At 53.8% G+C, this 21,799-nt stretch overlaps 8 protein-coding genes across 8 annotated transcripts; 4 read left to right on the top strand and 4 right to left on the bottom strand.

Moving 5' to 3' along the window:
• Window positions 1-855: 855 nt before the first annotated feature.
• On the bottom strand, window positions 856-3,529 carry pakA (mitogen-activated protein kinase kinase kinase kinase STE20; the record flags this gene model as incomplete). The annotated part of the gene is made up of 4 exons (XM_056621057.1): window positions 856-960; window positions 1,016-1,350; window positions 1,439-1,538; window positions 1,598-3,529. 4 exons carry the CDS (start codon window positions 3,527-3,529, stop codon window positions 856-858), a joined length of 2,472 nt encoding a protein of 823 aa, XP_056471863.1.
• Window positions 3,530-4,287: 758 nt separating this feature from the next.
• N7532_008564 (uncharacterized protein) lies at window positions 4,288-5,364 on the top strand (the record flags this gene model as incomplete). Its single annotated transcript, XM_056621056.1, has 2 exons — window positions 4,288-4,332; window positions 4,648-5,364. The coding sequence occupies 2 exons, from the start codon at window positions 4,288-4,290 to the stop codon at window positions 5,362-5,364; spliced, it is 762 nt and encodes a 253-aa protein (XP_056471862.1).
• Window positions 5,365-7,058: 1,694 nt separating this feature from the next.
• On the top strand, window positions 7,059-8,186 carry N7532_008563 (SMP-30/gluconolactonase/LRE family protein; the record flags this gene model as incomplete). Its single annotated transcript, XM_056621055.1, has 2 exons — window positions 7,059-7,780; window positions 7,880-8,186. The coding sequence occupies 2 exons, from the start codon at window positions 7,059-7,061 to the stop codon at window positions 8,184-8,186; spliced, it is 1,029 nt and encodes a 342-aa protein (XP_056471861.1).
• Window positions 8,187-10,805: 2,619 nt separating this feature from the next.
• N7532_008562 (CAZyme family GH43) lies at window positions 10,806-11,909 on the top strand (the record flags this gene model as incomplete). Its single annotated transcript, XM_056621054.1, has 3 exons — window positions 10,806-11,066; window positions 11,132-11,688; window positions 11,747-11,909. 3 exons carry the CDS (start codon window positions 10,806-10,808, stop codon window positions 11,907-11,909), a joined length of 981 nt encoding a protein of 326 aa, XP_056471860.1.
• A 393-nt stretch (window positions 11,910-12,302) lies between these two features.
• N7532_008561 (putative nucleoside transporter) lies at window positions 12,303-13,995 on the bottom strand (the record flags this gene model as incomplete). Its single annotated transcript, XM_056621053.1, has 3 exons — window positions 12,303-12,796; window positions 12,861-13,542; window positions 13,645-13,995. The coding sequence occupies 3 exons, from the start codon at window positions 13,993-13,995 to the stop codon at window positions 12,303-12,305; spliced, it is 1,527 nt and encodes a 508-aa protein (XP_056471859.1).
• A 1,985-nt stretch (window positions 13,996-15,980) lies between these two features.
• Window positions 15,981-20,056, top strand: N7532_008560 (putative RNA binding effector protein Scp160; the record flags this gene model as incomplete). The annotated part of the gene is made up of 4 exons (XM_056621052.1): window positions 15,981-16,125; window positions 16,172-16,689; window positions 16,748-19,022; window positions 19,080-20,056. The coding sequence occupies 4 exons, from the start codon at window positions 15,981-15,983 to the stop codon at window positions 20,054-20,056; spliced, it is 3,915 nt and encodes a 1,304-aa protein (XP_056471858.1).
• Window positions 20,057-20,439: 383 nt separating this feature from the next.
• On the bottom strand, window positions 20,440-20,682 carry N7532_008559 (uncharacterized protein; the record flags this gene model as incomplete). The annotated part of the gene is made up of 1 exon (XM_056621051.1): window positions 20,440-20,682. The coding sequence occupies one exon, from the start codon at window positions 20,680-20,682 to the stop codon at window positions 20,440-20,442; it is 243 nt and encodes an 80-aa protein (XP_056471857.1).
• Window positions 20,683-21,343: 661 nt separating this feature from the next.
• N7532_008558 (ankyrin repeat domain-containing protein) lies at window positions 21,344-21,773 on the bottom strand (the record flags this gene model as incomplete). Its single annotated transcript, XM_056621050.1, is given in 2 exon segments — window positions 21,344-21,690; window positions 21,701-21,773. 2 exon segments carry the CDS (start codon window positions 21,771-21,773, stop codon window positions 21,344-21,346), a joined length of 420 nt encoding a protein of 139 aa, XP_056471856.1.
• Window positions 21,774-21,799: the final 26 nt, after the last annotated feature.

The following is a 21,799-nucleotide window of genomic DNA, read 5'->3' as shown; positions in this document are numbered from 1 at the left end:
TCGCACCGAGTCGTGCTGCCCCGAAGTACTAACAGCTCGAGATATATACCTCGATGCATCCACACAACCTCACATGCCATCAACACACACCACTGTGATACTGCACTGCTGCGTATTATTCGCTCGGGCTTACATCTAAGTTTTGTATAAACGGTGCTCCATTTCATATTGGCACATTGCAAGTACTCACACCTGGCCATCCAATACGTTTGGGCGCAATGCATGAGTATTCCATGTGTTAGTTGAGAGTCATTCCCCACGTTGGGGTCTCCTTCAATAATCAAGATGTTACGAAGAAAGCATCGAGATGCATTTGATGATTTGAATTGTAGTATCACATATCTTGCATGGCCAAAGACTTCGTATTGTAATCCCAAACGCCGAATGGGGAGGACGTCGCATTCTAAAACCCGCGAAGACGAGGAGACGAAAGAATGCAGAGTAGTCGAAGGCTTTTAATCCCACCTAAACACCATTTGGGACCACATTGAACCATGCTAGGAGGTTTTGAAAGTAGGACTACAGAACGCTACACAACACTAACGCTCCAGTAGAAAAAAAGTATTGGATAAGCATGGGGTAGGGTAACAGAACAGGGCCACAATAGGCTCGTGAAATCAGATCATTTTCATCACAGAAGGATGTTCATCAGGAAATAAAGTGGTTAAAAAAAGATAATTGGACACTGAAACTGGACTCCGACGACATGATGCGAAGGTGAGCATGTCGGGATCTAGAAGAAACATCCGGAGTGATGGGGGTATCTGAAACGAGATGGGAAGAGGGATGGACAAATGAAAGAGAAGAAATGAGAACCGAAACAAATAAGACGATCGGAAACCAAGAGACTGTCGTTTAGGCTCCGCCCTTCTGCGCCTTTTCTTGGGCACGGCTGATCCGAGCAGCCTTGACGAGGGGTGCAAGGTGGGTAAGTGGTGAGCAGAGAGACATAAAGGGGTGCTGTTAAATTTGTTAGCGATGAGCGTAATATGGCAGAATCAGAGCGTGTACATACCTTCAGCAGATCATGAGCGGAAGCTCGCTTCTCTGGGTCGACCTTGAGGGCTAGTTGCAGGAAATCACGGAAGATGTGTGAGAGGTTATGCTCATCCTTGATCGTAGGGGTGCCGTTCGTGGCAATCAGATACAGAGCCCGCAGCGGCGACTCGGTGAGATACGGCGGCTCGCCCTCGATCATCTCGATGGCCATGATACCCAAACTCCAAATGTCGACCTTGCGTCCATAATCCTTCCGAGTAACCACTTCGGGTGCCATCCAGTACGGCGTCCCAACCATGGTGTTCCGCTTGTTGTGCGAATCATTGATTTGCGCACAGAAACCAAAGTCGGCTAGAGTCAATTAGTCTCAAGCATGAGCGGGGATACTAAAGCAGCCAAAAAAAAAAAAAAAAACACTAAAAAAAATAAAAAAACTTACTCAGCTTGATGTTGCCTTCCATCGAGAGAAGAATGTTGTCGGACTTGATATCTCGGTGAATAACACCCTTCGAGTGGAGATGTTGCAAGCCGTTGAGAGTCTGGACCAGTGGTGTTAGGGAATACCCCAGTGTGGGATTGGTATGAGATTGGAACTTACCTCCCGACAAACGGCGGCAATTTGGCCTTCGCTCATGATGTTGAAAGTGACCACATCTGTAAGACTACCGCCTTCCATATACTCCATTACAACCCAAAGATCGATTCCATGAAGGTAGCTCTCCAAGAAATTGACGATATTCTTGTGCTTGCTGTCCTTCATGACAAGGATCTCGTTGATAATCAGGTCCTTTTTAGGCTGAAGGTCCAGATTCATTTGCTTGATGGCGACACAGTTGTTTGTTCCGGCCTCATACGCCGTGAAAACGCCACCAGAAGCGCCTTGGCCGATTTTGTTGAGGTTGTAGTAGATCTGGGTAGGGTCACCAGGATGGCAAATGGACAACAAACGGGTACGAACATCTGTGATGTTGCTTTGGCGTTGGCGCTGCCGGGGTCGCGCTGCCGGAGGAGCGCGTGTCGATGGCGATGCACCAGCCGAAAGCGGATCCGCAGTCGACGGGCTGACATTTGTTGCCAACGGTGGGGGTTGGCGCTGGCTGGTGCCCCGATCCAATTGCTTGGAGGCGATCGCTTGCTGCGCAGCCGCCATGACTTGTTCCTGCTGTTGCTGGTATTGAGTGGGGTTGGAAATGATGCCGGGCGCCTTGGGCACAGATGCGCCATTGCGAGAGCTGGAGCGACTGAGCTGGGGAGACGAAGAGGGCAGAGGTTCGGATTCGGGGATGGGCGGGGTACCGTAGGGATGGCTATAAGGGTCCTGCACTGGCCTCTGCGGAGCACCACCATACTGTTGAGACATGGGCGCTTGCGGCGGCGGACGGGCTGGGGTCATGCTCGTCGGCGGCTTCGGGGGAGCGCGGTGTGGCACCAGACCACCCAACGGCGGGGACATGGCGGGCACCTGAGGAGCTGGTGCTACCGCAGGCGCACCTCGCGGGATGGGCGGCGGCGATCGGGGATTCTCAAAACTGCCCTCGTGATTCTGAGGGAACCGTGGGCTGCCGGGAGGCGAGGTGCTGCGACCGTTGTTGTTGCTGGTGTTTCCACTGTAGGCGTTATCGAATTTATGCCAGACCTCGTCGTCATCGCCACGGGTGTTCTTTTCGTAGAATCGCATGATGTCCATCATGGTCTGCGGGTGCTCCTCCTGTTCCTTCTTCGAGATTCCGTTCTCCTGGAGCAGGCGCTGCCACTCCTTGGGCAAACCGGTAAACTGCCCGGTCTGGTTGTCGTAGCCAACATGGGTGACATGGACCGGGTTCTCCGGGGCGGAAATCTTGACGTTGCGAGGGGAGCCGAGCATGCTGTTGACGAAACTCGAGAAACTGGCTTTCTTGCTCTGCCGTTTGGTTTGCGTCGGAGTTGGGCCCTTGTTGACATTGCCCTCGTCGGAGTACCGCTTGGCGTGGGGAGGCCGTTCGGTCTCGCGATGCGCAAAGGGATCCATCCTGTTAGGGAGCGCCGTGAAGCTGGCGGATTGGCGTAGCGTTTGGCGACCACGCGGGTCGGGGCTGGTGTGGTGCGAGCGCAAGGCCGGGGCTTCTTGCGGCTGGAGGTCGTTCTCGGCGCTGTTCTCATCCAGCGCGCTGAGCATGCCCCGCGTCTCGAAGGGGGCGTTTAATTCATCCGAGCTGTGTTGGTCGTAGGAGAATCGATTGGAGCGAGTACGGGAGCGCGAGGAGCTGTAGCCGGAGAAGAAAGACCCCTCGTCCTGCACGGGGGACGGACCGCCACTGTGATCGAGGGAGGAAGATGAGGAGCCAAAGGCGGCGGAGGCGTTGGAGCGCGAGCGGACGTGCTCGCGACTGCCGCTGGGCGAGGAGCGCGGGTAGACGGGGGCGGAGGGATGACGTTTGAGCGAGGTGGTGCTTTGATGACCTCGAAGAATGCGCGAGCTGAAGCTAGGGGCCTCCTTGTGCAGTTTGCTGGACGGACGGCGGAATTTCAACGAAAATCCTTCCTGGCTCATGGCGGGCAGGAATCTGTCTCTACACGAGACAGATTAGAATTGGGCCGAGGAGGGGTCAGGAGAAATTTCCAACCAGCTAATTTAAGGGCTGCGACCGGGTTTGCCGCGCGGTCAGCAGCAGACGCACAACACGATGTTCCAGGAAGAGCGAGCCGATGGGAAGGGGGATGATGGTCGTGACAGGAGGTGCCGTCAAGAGGTTCGAATCGGTGAAATCGAAGCTGTCCAATTAGCACGTGGAGAGCGGAGCGAAAAAGGAGTTGGTGGCTGGGGGGAGGCGATGACGCGGGGACCCGACGGCCGTGACGGGTTGGAGGGAGTCGAGAGAGGAGCGGAGTGCTTCGGACGATAGAGCAGGATACTATTATGATGGCGCAGGCAACGGCCAGAAACAGGCCTCTCTCGCGGATCGATGATGGCGAAAAGGGGGCTGCTACTGAAGCACCTGATTGGGATTCTAGATTTTCGACCCCGAAGTGGATAACTGGCGATGACTACACACGGGATAAGAATAGAAGCGGGCCTGCACCTGTCATGTCGACCGTTGGAAGTCTATGGACCCTCGCAGGATGGCTATGTACAATAGGTGAGACTATCAAGGTATACTTGAGGGTACTATACAAGTTGGAGAGGGCATTGTTCGGATTTGCACGCTTTGGATGAATCACCGCACAAAACGGGCCTTGTGGCCGCACGTGCCGCCCCCAACGGGAAAGAGACTCTCCTTCCTCGCCATCCCAACTACTGGACCCTTCGTCATGGCTGTCGAGGCCATCAAGGACACGTCGAGCACAGGGTCCATGGTACGGCGACGAGCCAGTACGCCCAAAGATCGTTTTGGCTGCATCACCTGCAAGTGAATGCCCCTGACATACACTCCCGATCTATACCTTAATACCCTAGGCGAAAAGTACATCCCGCTCATAGATCACGACAGGGCCCGTCGCGTCAAATGCGGCGAGGAAAAACCAACGTGTACTCGGTAAGGACTTTCGTCGTGCTCTCGTGACCTCTGCCCTTTAGCGACCACCCTGTCCTTATCAAGGAATCTGGTGGGAACCCGAGGCAGATTGGATATCTGTTCTTCGGCTGATCCACGTCGAGATGCACCTGCACAGGGCGATTATGCGAGGGCTACGTCCCGCCTAAATCCTCCCGCGCGCTGGTACCCCGACTGCTGGCCCCCGACCCCAGCAGTCGATTTGCCCATCGAACCACATGCCTTGGGATTCTTTCACCAATCGGCTCCACAGCTTGCAGGTTATTTTGAGCACTCTCTCTTCCAGGGCAGTGCCTTACAGCTCAGCCTCGCGGAGGCCACCGTACGCCAAGCAATTTCCGCCCTCGGCCTTCTACACAAACAAGCCGCCTTGGACCAATTGCAATCTCCCCGCAGAGGCACTCGACCGCCAGAGCTTCCTATGAAGCTGTATAACCGCGCCATTCGGGCCATCATCAAGGTCACCGCGGATCCTCATAATCTGCCCTTCATCGCCATGATCAACATCCTATTCACCTGCTTTGAATACTTCCAAGGTAATCTAGATGCGGCCGCCTCGCATATTCGTGGCGGTGTGAGTTTATTGAAGGACTGGCGCCGGAAGAATTGGAAAGATACTGGCCAGGCTTGGGGTCGAGAGAATGCTCCATCCGAAGCTGAGTTCATGGAGAACGAAATTGCGCCATTGCTCTCCATCTTCAACATCAGTGCCATGAAGTGGGGAGTCGGGATGCGTGACAATCTTCTCCTCAGCCCATTGGATAACCAAGGCAAACCTGCCATTCCAGATGATTTGAATCCCTTGGTAAGGCGAGAGCCGCACTCCTGGACCTGATCACCTTCGGGGCATAGCAATTTGAACAATACGAATCGGACCTGGACCAAGGATGTCCGCCCGATGTCAACTTCCCATTGATTTGTGACAGTGTCAAAAGTAATCTAGCCCGATGGAAGACAGGATTTGAAAACTTGGTTCGTCGGCAGGAGCATCTATGGGAGGACAAAACCAAACGAGTCGCTGATGCCATCTCCGTGATGCGGCACAATGCCGAATTCGGTGTCCACTTATACCAGGCACAAGGTGCATGTGACTGGAATAAATATCGTGCTCAATACGAAGAGGCTGCAGTGCTGCACAAGGCACTGGTCTCCGACGCCGAGCGTTTCCCTGATGAGGTGTCGAGGATAAGATTTTGGCATGATCTTTCCTCTTCAATCGGTGGTCTGTAGGTGTCGATGGCCACATATTCATCGCAAAGGGCACGATCTACGGGACCGTATTCTCAATCAATTCTGGATGCCGGAGAAGAAGCATTACCGCTCGGTCTCCTCGCGAATCACGGAGATTGAAGCCGCCAATCTAGAGGAGTCTTCGAGAGGGCCGGTGAAGACCAGTCGCTTCAAGAGCGACTGAAGATCAGAGATTACAGCGTAGCAATATCGAAGGAGCAGCAAGGCCAGCCACCTGTGTTTGCTGTGACATTCTGGAGTAAACCAGATGGCCTGAACGGGCCGTGGTATGACTTCACAGAAAATATGCACTTAGGGTCGGGCAGGGCCTACCAGGCTGCCGGCCAAAGAACTCAAGTCACTGGAAAAGCCTGGAACATGCCAAATATTCTAAGCAGCACGATTGAAAAAAGTGTTCTCGTTCCGTCGTCTCCTTCAAACACAATGGAGCTGCGACCAAAAAATCTAAACCAAAACAGCCTCGGCGAAGCTGAACCATCTTGATATGAAAAGTGAACATATGGCCAAAGATTCTCAAACACAAAAAAAAAAAAAAAATAAAAAATAAAAAGAAAGGCCGACCCGGAAACATCTCTGATTCCACTCCTGCAGTAATTGAGAGGTCAGATGTCCGTTTGTCACTGGTGTGCATTTGATCGCAAGCACTGGAGCAATCTGCCCCTATTCCCAGGAGGTGTTTATCCCAGACCGCGGATTCGGGTTTGGTTGCCCATGCAGTCAGTTGGCTAGACGATCATTTGATACTGCAATCACGCCTCTTTCCCCCTCAATCCAGGCCATGCGGTCTGTCGATGCAGGTATCACGAATGCCATTTAGCTTTCTTTTTTCTTCGTACGTTTGTACAGGTATCTCGGGTCCCGACAGCTGCCTCTGCCGGCTGGTTTCGAACTGCCCTGCAAGGTCGTCGCATGGTCGTCGCATGGAAATTAGAAATGCTTTCTCGTGGAATTCGGTCTGGATTGCGAACGATCATGGACATTGAATGGAATGTAAACACCCTTTCATGCTTGGACCTCCTCGCCCATCAAAAAGGAGCTGGCAAAATCTCGGGAAATTTCGAATGGTGCAGCTTGGCTCATGCCGATCCGAACTGCTCCTGGCCCGGCGCCGGAAAACTATAGCAATCCCCACCACGATTGGCTTTGCAAGAAAGTGGATGGACTGACATAATGTAAGCAAAACCGCATACCAAGCTTTTCTCATCTTAAAGGGTTCCATTTTCCCCTGAAAAATATTGGAGAGACCTCCTTCGGCACGAGCACGATTCCCGAGCTTCAATGGCATCCCTCACCCAGTCCGCAGTCCCGGCGAATGCCACGTATATCCCCTCGGCATTCAGCGTGTACAACAATGACTTTCTGAACATCCTCGGCTCGGCCCCGAAACTGGAGGTCCTCCTCGAGAACAATGATTACCCGTTCGCCCACGAGGCGAGCGTGTACATCCCGTCTTCCGGGTCGCTCTTCATGTCCAGCAACATCTTCACCGACCCCGTAACCAAGGAGAAGACCATCAAGGTGACCAAGGTGAGCGTCGATGCGCACCCCGTCACTTCCGAGATCATCAACTCCACCATCCCCATGGCGAATGGAGGCACCAACCATAACGGCGGGGTCCTCTGGGCGGCCCAAGGTACCTTCAACCAGACCAGCGGCCTCTTCCAGATGTCCGCGCAGCCTCCCTACAAGTCCGAGCTTGTCGTAGGCGACTTCTATGGACGTCAATTCAACTCTCCTAATGATGTCGTCGTAGCCAAGGACGGGTCGTTCTGGTTCACCGACCCCATCTATGCCTGGAAGCAGGGTATCCGCCCTAAGCCTAAGCTGCCGAACCAGGCCTATCGCTATGACCCGGCAACCAAGGACGTGCGCGTCATCGCCGATGGTTTTGGGCGACCCAACGGTATCACTTTCTCCCCGGATGAGAAGACCGTGTATATCACCGATACCGCCGAAACCATTGGCGACGGATCGGAGGATGTGACGCAACCCGCTACGATGTATGTTGCACATCTCCCCGCTGTCAAATGATACCTCCCCTAAGGTACCCCCTTGGGGTATTGAGGCAGAGTAAGCAAAATGCTAATGTGTTTTCCTAGTTATGCCTTCGATGTGACGACCACCCACGGTCAGCCTTTCCTGACGAACCGTCGTGTCTTCGCCATGGCCGGCGATGGCATCCCTGATGGAATCAAGGTTGACCAGGATGGCAACGTATACGCTGGCTGCGGTGACGGTGTCAACGTCTGGTCTGCCGGAGGTGTTCTCCTGGGCAAGATTCTCATTAAGGACGGCACCTCTAACTTCACCTTTGGCCGCAACGGCCAGATGTTTATCCTCAACGAGAACAAGCTGTACCGTGCGCAGCTCAACCGCAAGGTACAGGGCACTCTCATGAAGAACTAGAGCCGACCCTCTGGGAAGCACGGGATAAACGACCTGTTCGATGCAGTACCGTGTGCATATGTGTAAGTTATTGTGGATAGCCCCTTTCACGTTTACATGTTGGATCCTTATCGCGACGAATGTCCCGCGGTAACGCTCCCCTTAAATATATACATAGATAACATATACAATGTAGATCCCATTCGGCAGCGATTTTCAACCCGACGTATTTGCCGCATTGCTGACGCGTCAATCTCCTTGTTCCTGACAGGACGGGGATTTGCAGGGAGCATGACGCGTCAGCTCTGTTGATCTGGTAATAAGGAATATGAGGTGTTACGCCTTCGATTGGCTCGGGGGGTGATCAAGCTTCAGTGTACGGCGCCTCTCCCGCGTCATCGAGGAACACAAAGACAAATCTAAATCAAGCTTAAACGGGGATATCATATCAACGTGGAAGAATGCAGTTAAATTGGGATACATATGGCATATATGCCGTCGACTGAAGAGATGAAAGTGCCAGCTGGAGGCGAGAAAGAGAGGCGGCGATCAAACCAGACAAACTGCGGCGGTGAGCTTACTACATCAAATATTCGACCAATATAGAATCAAGCTACGGCTGCTCTTGGCCTCCACTGCATCAAATGTTCAACGCCGAGACAACAGCGTGATCAAATGAGGTCCGTCCACGTCCGCAAGGCCTCCATCTCCACGATTGTGTCTCTTGCGGTCGGGCTGTCCCGCGGGTCAGCTTCGAGGGTCACTTGCTTCGGTTGAGCCCCGTTCGCGGAGATCAGAGGGGCCGTCCTGCAGAGCCTGGGAAATTGCCTTGCCTAGGTAGGCAGGGAGGGTATAAAGAAGTCGTAGCTAAAGAGGGGTATCTGGGGATATGGGGATACGAGGGGTGTCTGGCTGGGTCAGTGGACCGAGTCCATATGTCGCGATGACGATGGACGCACGATGCATGTACCAACACCCAGTCGGGTTCTACTGCGCATGTACGACGAAGGTATCCCGCCTCGGACTTCCTGGACGAGGTGCATTTAGGGCTGAGGGGCAGCACAGCCTCGCATGACAAACACCGACAAGTCATGGCACGGGCGGCGGCCCAGTGGCATCGATCGATGAGCAATCGCGATGTTGAATGACGAGAGCCAAGGTCGGCTGGATCGCCTATCAAGGACATCTTTGTTCTGGCAACCTCAAGGAAACCTCGTCGGCTGCCGGCTAAGATGACATCCATAGATAGCGGACGGCCGAGTCGGTGTGCCATCGTGGCCTCGATCCACCACTCTTCTTCTCCTCCCGGTCGGAGGGGACAAATGCAAGCACGCCATCGTGCAGTCGGCGCTGACTCCTTTCCTCTCCGTGAGGTGGTCTCACTCCTTTCGACATCTCCCTTTGTCTGGGAGCACATCTTCCCGGCCGTTCAGCCCCAGTTTCATCCCCGCCTGGGCCGTGGCCGTCCTTGGGTAGGATGGGGATAACTGCCGTCCAACATGGGGGGAGGGATGACTTAGGTTGAGCGATCCTTGATCCCGCTTTGCCTATTGCAGGCTGCCCCCACACCGTCCAAGACTTGATGAGCAAGCCCTAACTGGTCGATCCGGGGTGGGCACCGGCCCTTCGCGCCCGAGCACTGTTCAGCTGGAGATCTCATACGGCACCAGAGCCAGGCTTACCCAGTTCTGCTCAGTTCGACCCCGTCCTATTGGGCTCTGGCGAGTCCCGGTTGGGGGGAGGACTCCACATGGACGCCGATGCAGGCCGATCGTCGAGCCTCCCCAGACGGAAGCCAGCTCCAAAGATTGGACGCAAGACTGAAAAATGCCCGTCCACACATGACCGCCACAGGGGGGCCACAGCCGTTGCTTCTGGTTTGCTGGCACGGCAACTGAAGAAAAGCCGATCTTCGACAAAAGAAAAAAAAATCAGAGCGTGAGCTCGCTCACCGAAAGAAAAAGCAGAAAATCAAATCAATAGTGTGTCAGCAGCCCGGAGATCCCCTTGCCTGCGACTGCCAGGCCCTAATCTGTGCAGGGAATGTGGGCCCAAGCACTTCCTTATTGCGAATCATGCACAACGCATCCCTGTCGGCCGCAGCATGTCGAGCCCAAGAATCTCGATCTCAAGTTGGACATGGTGGATGCTGAGGTGGGGTCGTCGCTCGGCTGCATTACAGATGCGAGACATCACATAAGGGATAGCCCGGCAGGCGGTCCATGATCTTACGGCGAGCGGGTCTCTGTTTGGGAATTACCCAGTGCGGCGATGCTCCCGCGCTCTTCCAACAATCCTTCTCCTCGACAGCATGCTTCTTGGGCGTGCTATCCCTTTTGTGGCGCCGAGCCACAGCTCGGTCGGTCTAACTACTGACATGTGCCTTACATTCATAGGATGGGTCCGCATGGGGAATGAACCTGTGATTGGTGTTGTTGGGTCCCAAGACCTTTTGATCAAAACGAAAGATGTCCCCTCTAAGGCGACATGCTGCATGACCCTCCGAAAGGTCCCAGGAGACGGCCCGAGTCAATATAAATTCCGCTCCATTCCCCAGCTATATCAGTTAGGATCACTCACGACTCGACAACCCGCCAACCCTGGACCTTCCCCCTCCACCTTGGGCCGCCTCCCGTCACCATGCTTGCCTTTTTCTTCTCTTTCATCATTGCCTTGGCCGCGGCCTACCCCAACCGGGGTGCCTGCACTGGTAACTGCTGGACCAAAGATCCCGCAGTCATAAAGCGTGCCAGCGATGGCAAGTACTTCCGTTTCGGGACGGGTACTGGTGTCCCAATTATCACGTCCGATTCTATCAAGGGTCCATGGTCGGAGGTCGGCAAGGCCCTGCCGAACGGGTCCAAGATCAATGTGAATGGCGTCGACAGTACAAACATCTGGGTATGTTTCAACCAATCACATTACCTGTTTATATTTTAGTGTGGCACCGGCTAATTAGAAATCAGGCCCCCGATGTTCACCTTTCTGGTGACACCTACTACATGTACTATGTGCTCTCGAAGCTGGGCACCCAGAATTCCGAGATTGGTGTAGCTACCTCCAAGACTCTGGCTCCCGGCTCCTGGACCGACCACGGCAGTGTCGGCATTCCCGCCAACAGCAACTACAACCGCATCGACCCGAACTGGATCCAGATCGATGGCAAGCAGTACCTCAACTTCGGCTCCTTCTGGGGCGACATCTACCAGGTGCAGCTGGATGGCCCGCTCAAGGTCGGCTCCAACACTCCCCACCAGATCGCCTACAACGAGACCCTCAACCACCGCGAGGAAGGCGCTTTTATGTACCAGCACGGCAACTTCTACTACCTCTTCTTCAGCTCCGGCATTGCTGGTGGCTACACCAAGACCTACCCTCCCACTGGTGCTGAGTACCACATCAGCGTGTGCCGTTCCTCCGGTGGCTCTGGCGGCTTCGTCGACAAGGAGGGCAAGGATTGCCTCAAGACTGGCGGCACTGTCGTTCTCGCTAGCCACGGACAAGTCTTCGGGCCCGGCGGACAGTAAGTTGCAGGATCGTCCCGAAGAATTGCCGATCACACGCTAACCGAATTTCCACAGGGGTGTCTTGACTGACAAGGATCTCGGTCCCGTGCTCTACTACCACTACTACCCTCTGGCCACCAAGCAAGCGGGTGGCTCAGCTGATGGCGTGAACTCGAACTACAAGTTCTCCTGGAACCAGCTTACCTTCAAGGACGGGTGGCCCGTGGTCTCTGCCTAAAGGGGTTGTTTATTTTACGCTTGCGACTATGCATATACCAGGCCAGGTCCCACGACCGACGCCCTTCATTTCTCTTCTTTCTGTCAATGATTGCGGTCATACTTCTTTTTAAGTACTGCACTCGTTTTGTTCGATACCCATGCCGCCTCCTTTGGGACGGCGAGCTCTCGTGTCCTGGCAGAGTATTATTTTACTAATACTAATTTGTGGTCCAGCATTAGCCTGGACTAATGCACATTTCCATCGTATACAAATGAAACCAATCGTTATAGAGCTATTCATTCCAATCATTCCTGTGTCCTTAATTACATTCACGGCCTGTTCATATTTTGGCCCGCCGTTGTACGTTGTATCCTGTGTCTGGCATGTGGCCCGCCATGGCGATTGACAACTTTATCGTCCCACATACCGCAGCTCCAAAATACGCAGGGGCACATACGACACTGTTGTGAAGACTAGCGCCAGCTCGTTGGCGATGTCACCGCCGTCGGCCCCAATCATCGCTGCCAACACGCCGACATAGTATGTCTCCACCATGCCCACAATCCATCCGGCCGCTCCACATAAGAACGCTGTCAACCCGGCGTAGCCGACAGGCATCCTCGAAGGGGTGTTCCAGGCATCGAGGTCGTAATTGGCCAGACTACCCTTTCGGAAATAGTAGTGCTCGATGAATAGAATGGCGAAGAACGAGGTATTCCAGTAACCCAAAAGGGAAAGGAAGTTCTCCAACACCTCCAGCAGGTGGTTCCGGCCGACTATACCCAGCAGCAGAATGCAGACGAAGATCAGGAATGACCAAATCACACGGGGTACTTTCGCACACGGTGGTGCGAAGAGCTGAGCGGACAACGCGCCGGCATAGATCGCAATGCAATTAACACCAACTAAAACAAGACGTTAGTTTTGAGGTCTCAACACAACCGTCCGGGATGCGCAGTCGAATCATACTTCCAGACAACACCAACAAAACCAATAAGAACTTGGCAAATCCGTCGGGGTAGATGATCGTCTTCAAGATCTCACCAATGCCGACCTCGTACGCCACGGCCCACTCAGGGTTGTCGTCCAGAGCGGAGGCGATGCAGGCACCCAGTAGCATGCCGATGCACGTGGGGATCGTGATGCCCAGTGTGGTGTACAAGAACACCTTGATCTTGGGCGTGTTCACGGGGTAATGCACATAGAAATCCGACACGATCGAGCTCCACGATGCGCTGGACCCGTAAATTACACTGATCAGACTCAGCACATTACCGGAGCGAGTCATGCCGGTCACGGTCGGGGCCTCGCCCAGATTCGCGCGGTGCGCCGCTTCGCCGTAGATGATCATGAAGATGATGAAGAAGAGCATCCACGCGTATTTCTCGTAGAGCAGGACGCCTCGTAGTCCGACGAAACTAAACAAGAGACTGATGCACGCGACAATAACCACTCCAACAGCGATGCTGACATGTCCGTTGGAGACTGCGCTGAGCGCCAATCCGCCCGTGATGCAGTTGACAGATGCCCAGCCCAACTGCTCGATCACGTTCAGCAGGGCGATAATCGACGAAGGGTAAAAGCCGAGCGAATATCGCGAGATAGCAACCTGGCGAAGGCCAGTTCCAGGTCCCATTGTCGCACACCAGCCCTACTCGAGATAGATGTAAGTATTTGATGTGGTCATTCATCTCCCACATTAACCCCAGACATGAAAGGGATATATAATAGCATGCCAAGAGGGAATGCGTACCGTCACCATCGCACCCAACAAAGTCGCAAAGATCACAATCGGAATCGTCTGCCCCAGCGAGAGCCCAAAACTCTTCCCCATAAATCCGGTACTGAAACAGCTGATATTCATCGTCGCCGATGCCCACATAAAGGCCATCACCACGGGGCTCGGCGACTGGCGATCCTCGGGGTGCACGCGATCCAAACTATGCGACTCGATGCCCATCTTCCGATCCAGAAACTCCTCATAGTATCGGATCTTTGCGAAAAATCCCTGCGGTTTGACGGGCTCCGCTTCGTCGATGGGTCGTACCTCCACCGGCTGCAGCTTCTCCATATCGAGATCTTGGTCTTGCGCGATGGCCGACATGGTGCCAGTGCCTCTGCCAGTGCCGGGCCTGATCGGAGGAGGGGAAGTCGCTGAAGAAAGAGTTTCTCACTCCGCACGCGAGCAGAGCCGAATCTGGGACTAACGGCTTAAGTCGCGCTTTTTGTCGGAGAATCTTCCTGCTCGGGGTCGCCCCTATCTCCATGTGGGCCGTCCCGCGGCTTATCGCCAGTAGTTTTTCTTTTCTCTTCTTTTTCTTTTATCTATTTTGGTCAAGTGTATCAATTCTCTTCTTTGCGTCATATATACAGTATGGACAATAACATGGCCGCACCTTCCCATGTTCGTCGCTGACATGGCGGGTGTAGATTTGGCTTGGCAGGAACCCAGTCAAACTGTGTTAAGCTTTGGGGCGGACCGCGAGGGAAAAACTCTTCTTATCAGGTGGGGTCGGATGTCGCCGAGCTGGGATCTGCTGTGCCCATCGCGGATCGTCTTATTGGCCTCGCATCGTGGCCTGAGCCAGACGGTGGTTATCGGTTCTATTTGCGTGCAACTGCGTCGGTTTTGCCACGGCTTACATTGAAGAAGGGGTCAATGGATCTCACCGGTTAAGTGGTCAATGTCAAAACTATCCTAGAGTAGTACCTTAGGGTAACGAGGCATGTGAGAGACAGGTAAGCCAGCAGGGCAGTCTGACCTGTGAGAAGACGTCTGGATTGTTTGCCTGGCTCTTCCTCTTGGTAACTAGGTGTACAAAATAGATGACGGGGCAGCTGATCACGTGGGCGACTGGATAGGTGATGCCTTGAATGACCAGGCAAGGACTCGAACCCAGGCAGTAGGAAGGATGCAGCGTTCAAAATAGCAAAACAACATGGCAGGGGTGTGGTCTGAGGCAAAGGGAATATGGTGATAGTAAGCTCCCTGCCTGTTCAGTTTGACGGGTTAGTCTCGACATTTCAAGGCTGCCCTTGAGTGGAATCTTGCTCGTCTTTATAGCGAAAATTCCTCTAGTTGGATCAATTAGTACTCTGAATCTGTAAAGATCATTATTGGCCCTTTATACATGCCATTGCCGCCTTGCTGGGGTTCCAATTAGCTACTTCTTCCTCAGGAGAATTACATCCATCGGGTATTGAGGATCCCCATTTTCACCAAGACAGGTAGCGACCTAGGTAGTTGACCGCTGAAGTGTCCTGAGTTGTGCGCGAATACTAATAAACAGTGAGTTCCAGATAAATCCACATGGGTGCACTCACATCAGCAGCATTATTTGCTCATACTATAGGTACCTAAAATAGAAAGGCAAAGGTGGGGGAGGAGGCAAGAGAAAAAGAAAGCGAAAGGGAACATTGGTCAGAATCAAAGGAGCATCCGGATTTCACAGAGAAGGCATGAGAGATATTTGAGCAAAGGCATCCAGATGACCCAAGCATTGCTTTGCAATGACGCGCGTTGTATTTTGTCGGCCCGTCTTGTCATATGGAGGAGGTTGCGGGACTGGGTAGCGCCTGCTCGGAGGCGGAGAAAAAACCCCCGGAGCCTCGAGCTGGCCTTTTCGGTCACTCTTGTGTACTTTCTGGGGATCTTAACTTCACCTCTCCACCTCCCCCTCTCAAACCGCAACCCCCTTTTCTCCTCCCCCGCCACTACCCTCCTCTTCGGGGTCCCGGGCTCCGTGTACATTTCTCGTTGGCTCGGTTCACCTGGAATCTGTTGCACTTTGCTATCGCTCTGCCCTCAGTTCCCCCGGGAATTGCCTCTGAACGACCAGGGCAAGTGTCGCTGATTTGCATCAACTTGCCTGGGTAGCACTCAGCCAATCCGTCAGTCCCCTCTCTCACACCCTCTGACCCTCACTTTCCCTCTTTCACTTTCGACTTCCCACCCCATTCTCAATCTCCACCACCCGCTCTCATACTCATCAGGTTCCGTTCTCATTGCAGGCTACGTTTGCATAGCCCCATCCTTACCCAACAATCTCCGGTTCCTCCTCGAGATTACTGGACATATCCTAATTCACCATGGCTGCTGAAGCGTCTTCTACCACCAATGGCTCCAAGTCTCTCGCTGCCATGCTTGAGGCGCAACACGACGAGGCCCATAAGGCGACGGTCGAGGACGTTGTGGATGAGGAGGATCTCAAGCACCCCCCCTCCCTCGTCTCTCGTGAACGAACAGCAGCCGGCCTCAGCTGCACCCCCTATCCTGGAAGCCGTCACCCCCGCCGAGTCATCCTCCCCATCTCCAGTACCGAAACCCGCCATGAAGAAGACACCCGCATTCGACGTACAATCCGAAGAACTTTTCCCCGCGCTGGGAAGCGGGCCGAAACCTGCTGCCCCTGCTGCGGCTACATGGGGCGCAAAGAAACCCTCAGCGGCTGCGGCTGTTGCGAACGGTCTCCCGGCCCAGCCAATGGGTGAGTCAATCAACAGAAAGATCCCGAAAAATTTAGCTCTCATTACTGAGATCAAACCAACAGATGTTCCCCGGGTCATGTCGCTTCCGGGAAAGCACATGGAGCAGCTTCGCTTGGCTCCGTCCCAGATGCTCCCGCGCGGTCAACTCAAGAAACCCTTGCGGGATATCCTTCGTGATATTTCTCGCGGATCTAAGGCTACTGTGGACATGCGTGGTGGCAACAATGGCCAAATTATCTTTGAAGGAAAAGGTTCTGTTGATGCCGTTCGACAGGCCTTGAAAGAGGTCGCGCAACAGGTTGGATCCAAGGTAAGCTTTCATTGGACTGGACGACCGTGTTCAAAAACTAAAATACCACTCAAAATAGCAATCAGTTCGCGTCCCGATCCCGACCTCCGCTCGTCCTCACATCATTGGCCGCCAGGGTGCGGTGGTTCAAGATATCCAAAGCCGCACTGGTGCTCGTGTCCAGGTCCCTCGCGCCGATGATAACGCTGCCCCCGCCGACGATGACGACAGCGATACCATTGACGTGTTGATTGAGGGTGATGCAGTGGCTGCAGAAATGGCGCGCCGCGAGATCGAGGCTATCGTGAAGGAGCGTGGCTCTAACATGAGCCTGCGCTTGAAGACCATTCCCCCGGAGTTTTTCCCCTTCATCGCTGGTGCTCACGACGCTACTCTGCGTGAAATCGAAGAGCGTACCAAGGCGCAGGTTCATGTCCCACGTTACGACACCTGGTCTAGCCAGCCGCCTCCTCAGGAAGCCCAACCTGGCCAGGTGCAATTTGTGCCCTGTGCCGACAAGCACATTCTCATTTCCGGTGAGCGGGCTGCCGCCCAAGAAGCCCGCGCAGAGATCGAGAGTATGGCAGCTGAGCTGCAGCGCAAGTTGACTCTGCGCCAATTGGCAATAAACCGCGGCCAGCATCAGTTCATTCTCGGAAACGAAGCCGATGCCCTGCACAAATTCCTCGCTCAGACCGGATGCGCCATTGTCCTTCCTCCGGCTTCCGATGACAGCGAATTCCTTACCATCACTGGCCCTCTGAACCAGATCGAGTCCGGTATTAACTATGCTATGGATCTCGCTACTAGTATGCAGATGGCCAGCATTGACTTGTCCCGCCAACACCCCGGTGCTCCCGCCGGTCCTCATGCCCACGCTCGCGCCTTGACGCAGTATCTCCGCCGCCGTCAGATCATCAAGCAACTCGAGTCTGCGTACGATGCCCACATTGCGCTTCCCCCGAGCGCCGACGGACCTGTCACCTGGGAGGTTTACTCTCGCGACGGCAAGAACACCATTCGTGCTCGCTCCGACATCATGAACCTTGTCCAGGCTCACCCGCCCTCCCGCCTGCGCCATGTCCCGATTGACCCATATTTCCACTCTTACCTGCGTTCGCGCAGTGCCAACAAGCTCCAAAGTGACTACGGTGTCCACCTGCTTGTTCCCGATGACGTGAACAGCCCCGAAGTTGTCCTTGTGTACGAGGGTCCTTCTGCTACTGCCTCTAACTTCGAGGTCTCTCGTCAACGCCCGTCCCCGGCCGAGGTCTCGGCCTTCGAGAAGTCGCTGAAGGAGGCCCAAGAGTACTTGCTGGGCATTCTCGGAAACCAGAGCGATATTGTTGCCAAAGTCGTCTCGGTCCCTGCCAAATACCAGGAGAAGGCGCGCAAGTTCATCATCCGCGAGCAGGATGCCAAGGGCGACGAGAACATTCCTGTGCGCGCTATTGTCGGTGATGCCAAGGGATCCAAGTGCGAGATTGCTCTCCGCGGACCTTCCGCCCTGGTGGATGAGCTTTCTGCCAAGATTAATGCTTTCGTTACTCAACAGGAGCAGGATGACCTTGAGCGTGGCTACACTACCACCTTTGACTTCCCCCAGAAGTTCGCCAACTTCCTTATTGGCAAGCGCGGCGAGAACATCAACAAGCTCCGCGAGGAGTTCGATGTCGATATCAAGGTGGAGAATGGCAAGGTCGAAGTTAAGGGACCCAAGGCCAAGGCTGATGCCGCTCGCATGCGCATCATCAACCTTGGCAAGAAACTGGAGGATGAGACTACTCACATCCTAAAAATTCCCGCTCAATACCATCGTGAGCTGATTGGACAGCGTGGAAACCAGGTCAACCGTCTTCAGGATCGTTACTCCGTCCGGGTCCAGTTCCCCCGTGCAACTGTCGTGGATGATGCGGCCACGGATGCTGGTAGCGACGCCGGTGGTGCTCGCGCCGGTCGTCCCCAGCAGGCTGCGGATGAAGTGTTGGTCAAGGGCCCCAGCAAGGGTGCCGACTCTGCTCGGGATGAACTCCTTAGTTTGTGGCAATACGTCGTTGAGACCTCCCACATTGCCAATGTTTCCGTTGCCCAAAGTCAGGTCGCCTCGCTGATTGGCCAGCGCGGTCGTGAAATGGACAAGCTCCGTGCGGACACCGGTGCCCAGATCGATGTTCCAAGTGCCAGCGATGCTCCTGATGCGTCGGGACGTGTTCAAATTCGCATCAAGGGTACCAAGCAACAGGTTGCGGAAGCCAGGAAGATCCTGACCCAGCGGGCCAGCGAGTTCGATGCTACCGTCACCAAGTCGATTGACGTGGATAAGAAGCATCACAAGGCCCTGATTGGTGGAGGTGGTAAGTTTCCCCTAAACTTCCAATGACATATTGAATATATTACCTAACAGACAATAGGTGCCAACATTCGCAAGATCGTGGTTGACGCTGGTGGCCCCAACGACGGTAGTGCTGCTCGCATGGTCCGTTTCCCGCGTCCCGATAGCACCGAATCAACCATCCGCCTTGAGGGCAATGGCAAGATCGTCGATAGCATTATTGCTGCCATCGAGGCCTTCGTTAAAGAGCGTGAGGATCAGGTCACCGAGATTCTCGAGGTTCCTACTGCTCAGCACCGCCTGTTGATTGGTCGTGGTGGTGATACTCGCCGTGGCATTGAGTCCAAGTTCAATGTGACCCTTGACATCCCCAAGCAGGGATCCGGCCGCACTGATGTCAAGCTCAAGGGCCCCAGTAACGCTGTTGCCGAGGCCAAGGAGCACGTTCAGGGTATGCTGAAGGAGCAGCACGCCGAGACTGCTGAGGTCCCTACCTACCTGCACCATGTCGTTGCCGACAATGGCGCCTTCTTCCGTCGTCTTCGCAACGAATACCAGGTCACTGTCGACCACGCTGGTAAATCCGTTCCCGCCGTACGAGCTGCGGATGAGACCCGATCTGCTGCCAATGGCACTTCGCTTCCCCTCATCACTGATGACGCTGAGGCGGCTGTTGACGCTCACTCTTGGAACGTGGTCGACAATGCTAAGTCTGCAGATGCCGATGTCAGCCCCTTCCCCTGGGTTCTGACTGGCTCCCCCGACAATGTTGCCAAGGCCCGTGTCGCCATCACCAAGGCCATTGACTCTGCGCAGAAGCAGTCTGCTACCGGATATCTGATCCTGCCAGACCCCAAGACCTATCGTTTCGTGGTTGGTCAAGGTGGTAGCCAAATTAACGCCATCCGCAAAAAGACTGGTTGCCGAATCAACGTCCCCAAGGACCAGGCTCACGGCGAGGCGATTGAGATCCGTGGCAGCTCCACTGGTTTGGAGGAGGCCAAGGACATGATTCTCGAGGCTGTTCAGAACGGGCTGAACGGCTCTACCCGGTGATTGATCTCCTTCGATGGAGATTGGGGTGAGGGATGACGACAGAACATTTGCATCCAGATATATACACCCCAGGAAATTCTTGTTTCTATTTTATCTTCCCCATTGTTTTCTTACATCTACAACGGTATCTACGTATTTAAACCTTCTGGCTTCTAAAAGAATGGCCTCATCTCTCCTCATTGCGTTTCTTGTCACCACCAGCACTAGTGATCGAGTGACCTTTTTTTGGTGGCCTTGTTCGATCTACTTCACTTCTTGTGTTTTCATTGCATATGCATTGCTTTCAGGTATCAAAACTAGGATATCTCACTGAACAAAACACTATAAAGATAAACTCGACCAGGCCGGTCCTTACAAATATTGTACTGGTCCAAGTCTATGACTTAGCCATAGCATACCGCGCCAGGCCCCATGCTTCCCTTCATAACCCACTTCGAGTCTTCGCCATTGAACTCACGGGATAGCTGGCGCTCGCGAGCGCGTTGTCGCCGACTATCCTCCCGGGCGTGTTTTCTCCTGGCTTTTTTGCTGCTAGAGCCTGACACCGGTTGTTCAGTCGAGGAGATCTTAGACTCCGATTCAGCCTCTGAGGTACCGTAGACTAGACGCTTCAGCCAACCGAACATTATCGGTACACTGGGGATGACCCGACACTATCGCGAAGTCGAGAAAAGTAGTGTCTGTGTTCCGTGAGTCTAGTTGCGGAAGGAGCTAAGTCTGGGAGATTCACCATGTAGCCAGCAACCAAGCGACGATGCCAGTTTACAGCAGAAAGCAGAGGATTTGGCTGGTTTGTGGTGAGTCGTCGCTTTGAACTCTTGATCAGGGAGACATTAGTCATGGTGGGGGCCGGATCTGCTATTTTCTATTCATCTGTGTATCGATATTGGACAAATAATATATTATGTGGAGTGTGTGTAACATGGAGCTGAATAACCTGCTGGATGGCAAATGCTGAAGAAATGACTGGTAATATGAGTATATCTCTTAGTTTCCCTCGTGATCGCTATCATCCTCATCACTTTCCTCAGCGCTATCATCATCGTCTTCATCGTCATCATCATTGTCGTCGGAACCGGAATCAGGGCCATCAGATTGATGAAAAGCCCATCCATGAGAAAAATCAAAGCAATGTACTTTCAAATCTGCACACTGCAGACAAATGTCGAAGTTTGTACAGACTTCACAGGTAAGATAGATGTCGTTTTGCATAGGCCGAAGGCACACATCACAAAACGTGCAACCATTTTCAAATCAAACACAAGGCACGATTCTACCTCCGAGTAGTTAGTTTTCTGGTCTTGAATGCCCAGTTTCTGAGTGAGCTGAAGGACAAGATCGCTCATTCGTAGTTTGTCCTGTTCCCGCCGCCCACCAAAGCAAGGTTCGATCAAGGCCATCCTCAAAGTCGACCTGCCGCTTTATTAAGGACACTAATTGCTTGAAAATCTCCTCGTGGCCGTTTATGTCCGCAGCAAAAATTGGCGTGGCACCGTAGCGATCTTTCAGGTGTATCGATGAATGAGGTAGAATGACTTCGACCACATCAGCAGAACCTCTTGCAGCAGCATAGAACAGCGGCGTTCGATCAAACTTATCCCGAAGGTCGAGACTAGTCTGCGAGGCTTGGTGACCTGGGGGAACTTGACAGAAGCAGCTTCATAATTTTCAGATTTCCCACCTCAGACACCAAGTGAAATGGTGTAAACCCATCCATATCTGAGACCGCGAGATCTGCTCCGC

Source organism: Penicillium argentinense, assembly GCF_028826775.1.
Source record: "Penicillium argentinense strain IBT 30761 chromosome Unknown utg000009l_segment0_segment0, whole genome shotgun sequence".
Lineage (NCBI taxonomy): Eukaryota > Fungi > Ascomycota > Eurotiomycetes > Eurotiales > Aspergillaceae > Penicillium > Penicillium argentinense.
The sequence above is the reverse complement of the archived record's forward strand: the minus strand, read 5'-3'. Positions and strand labels throughout refer to the sequence as shown.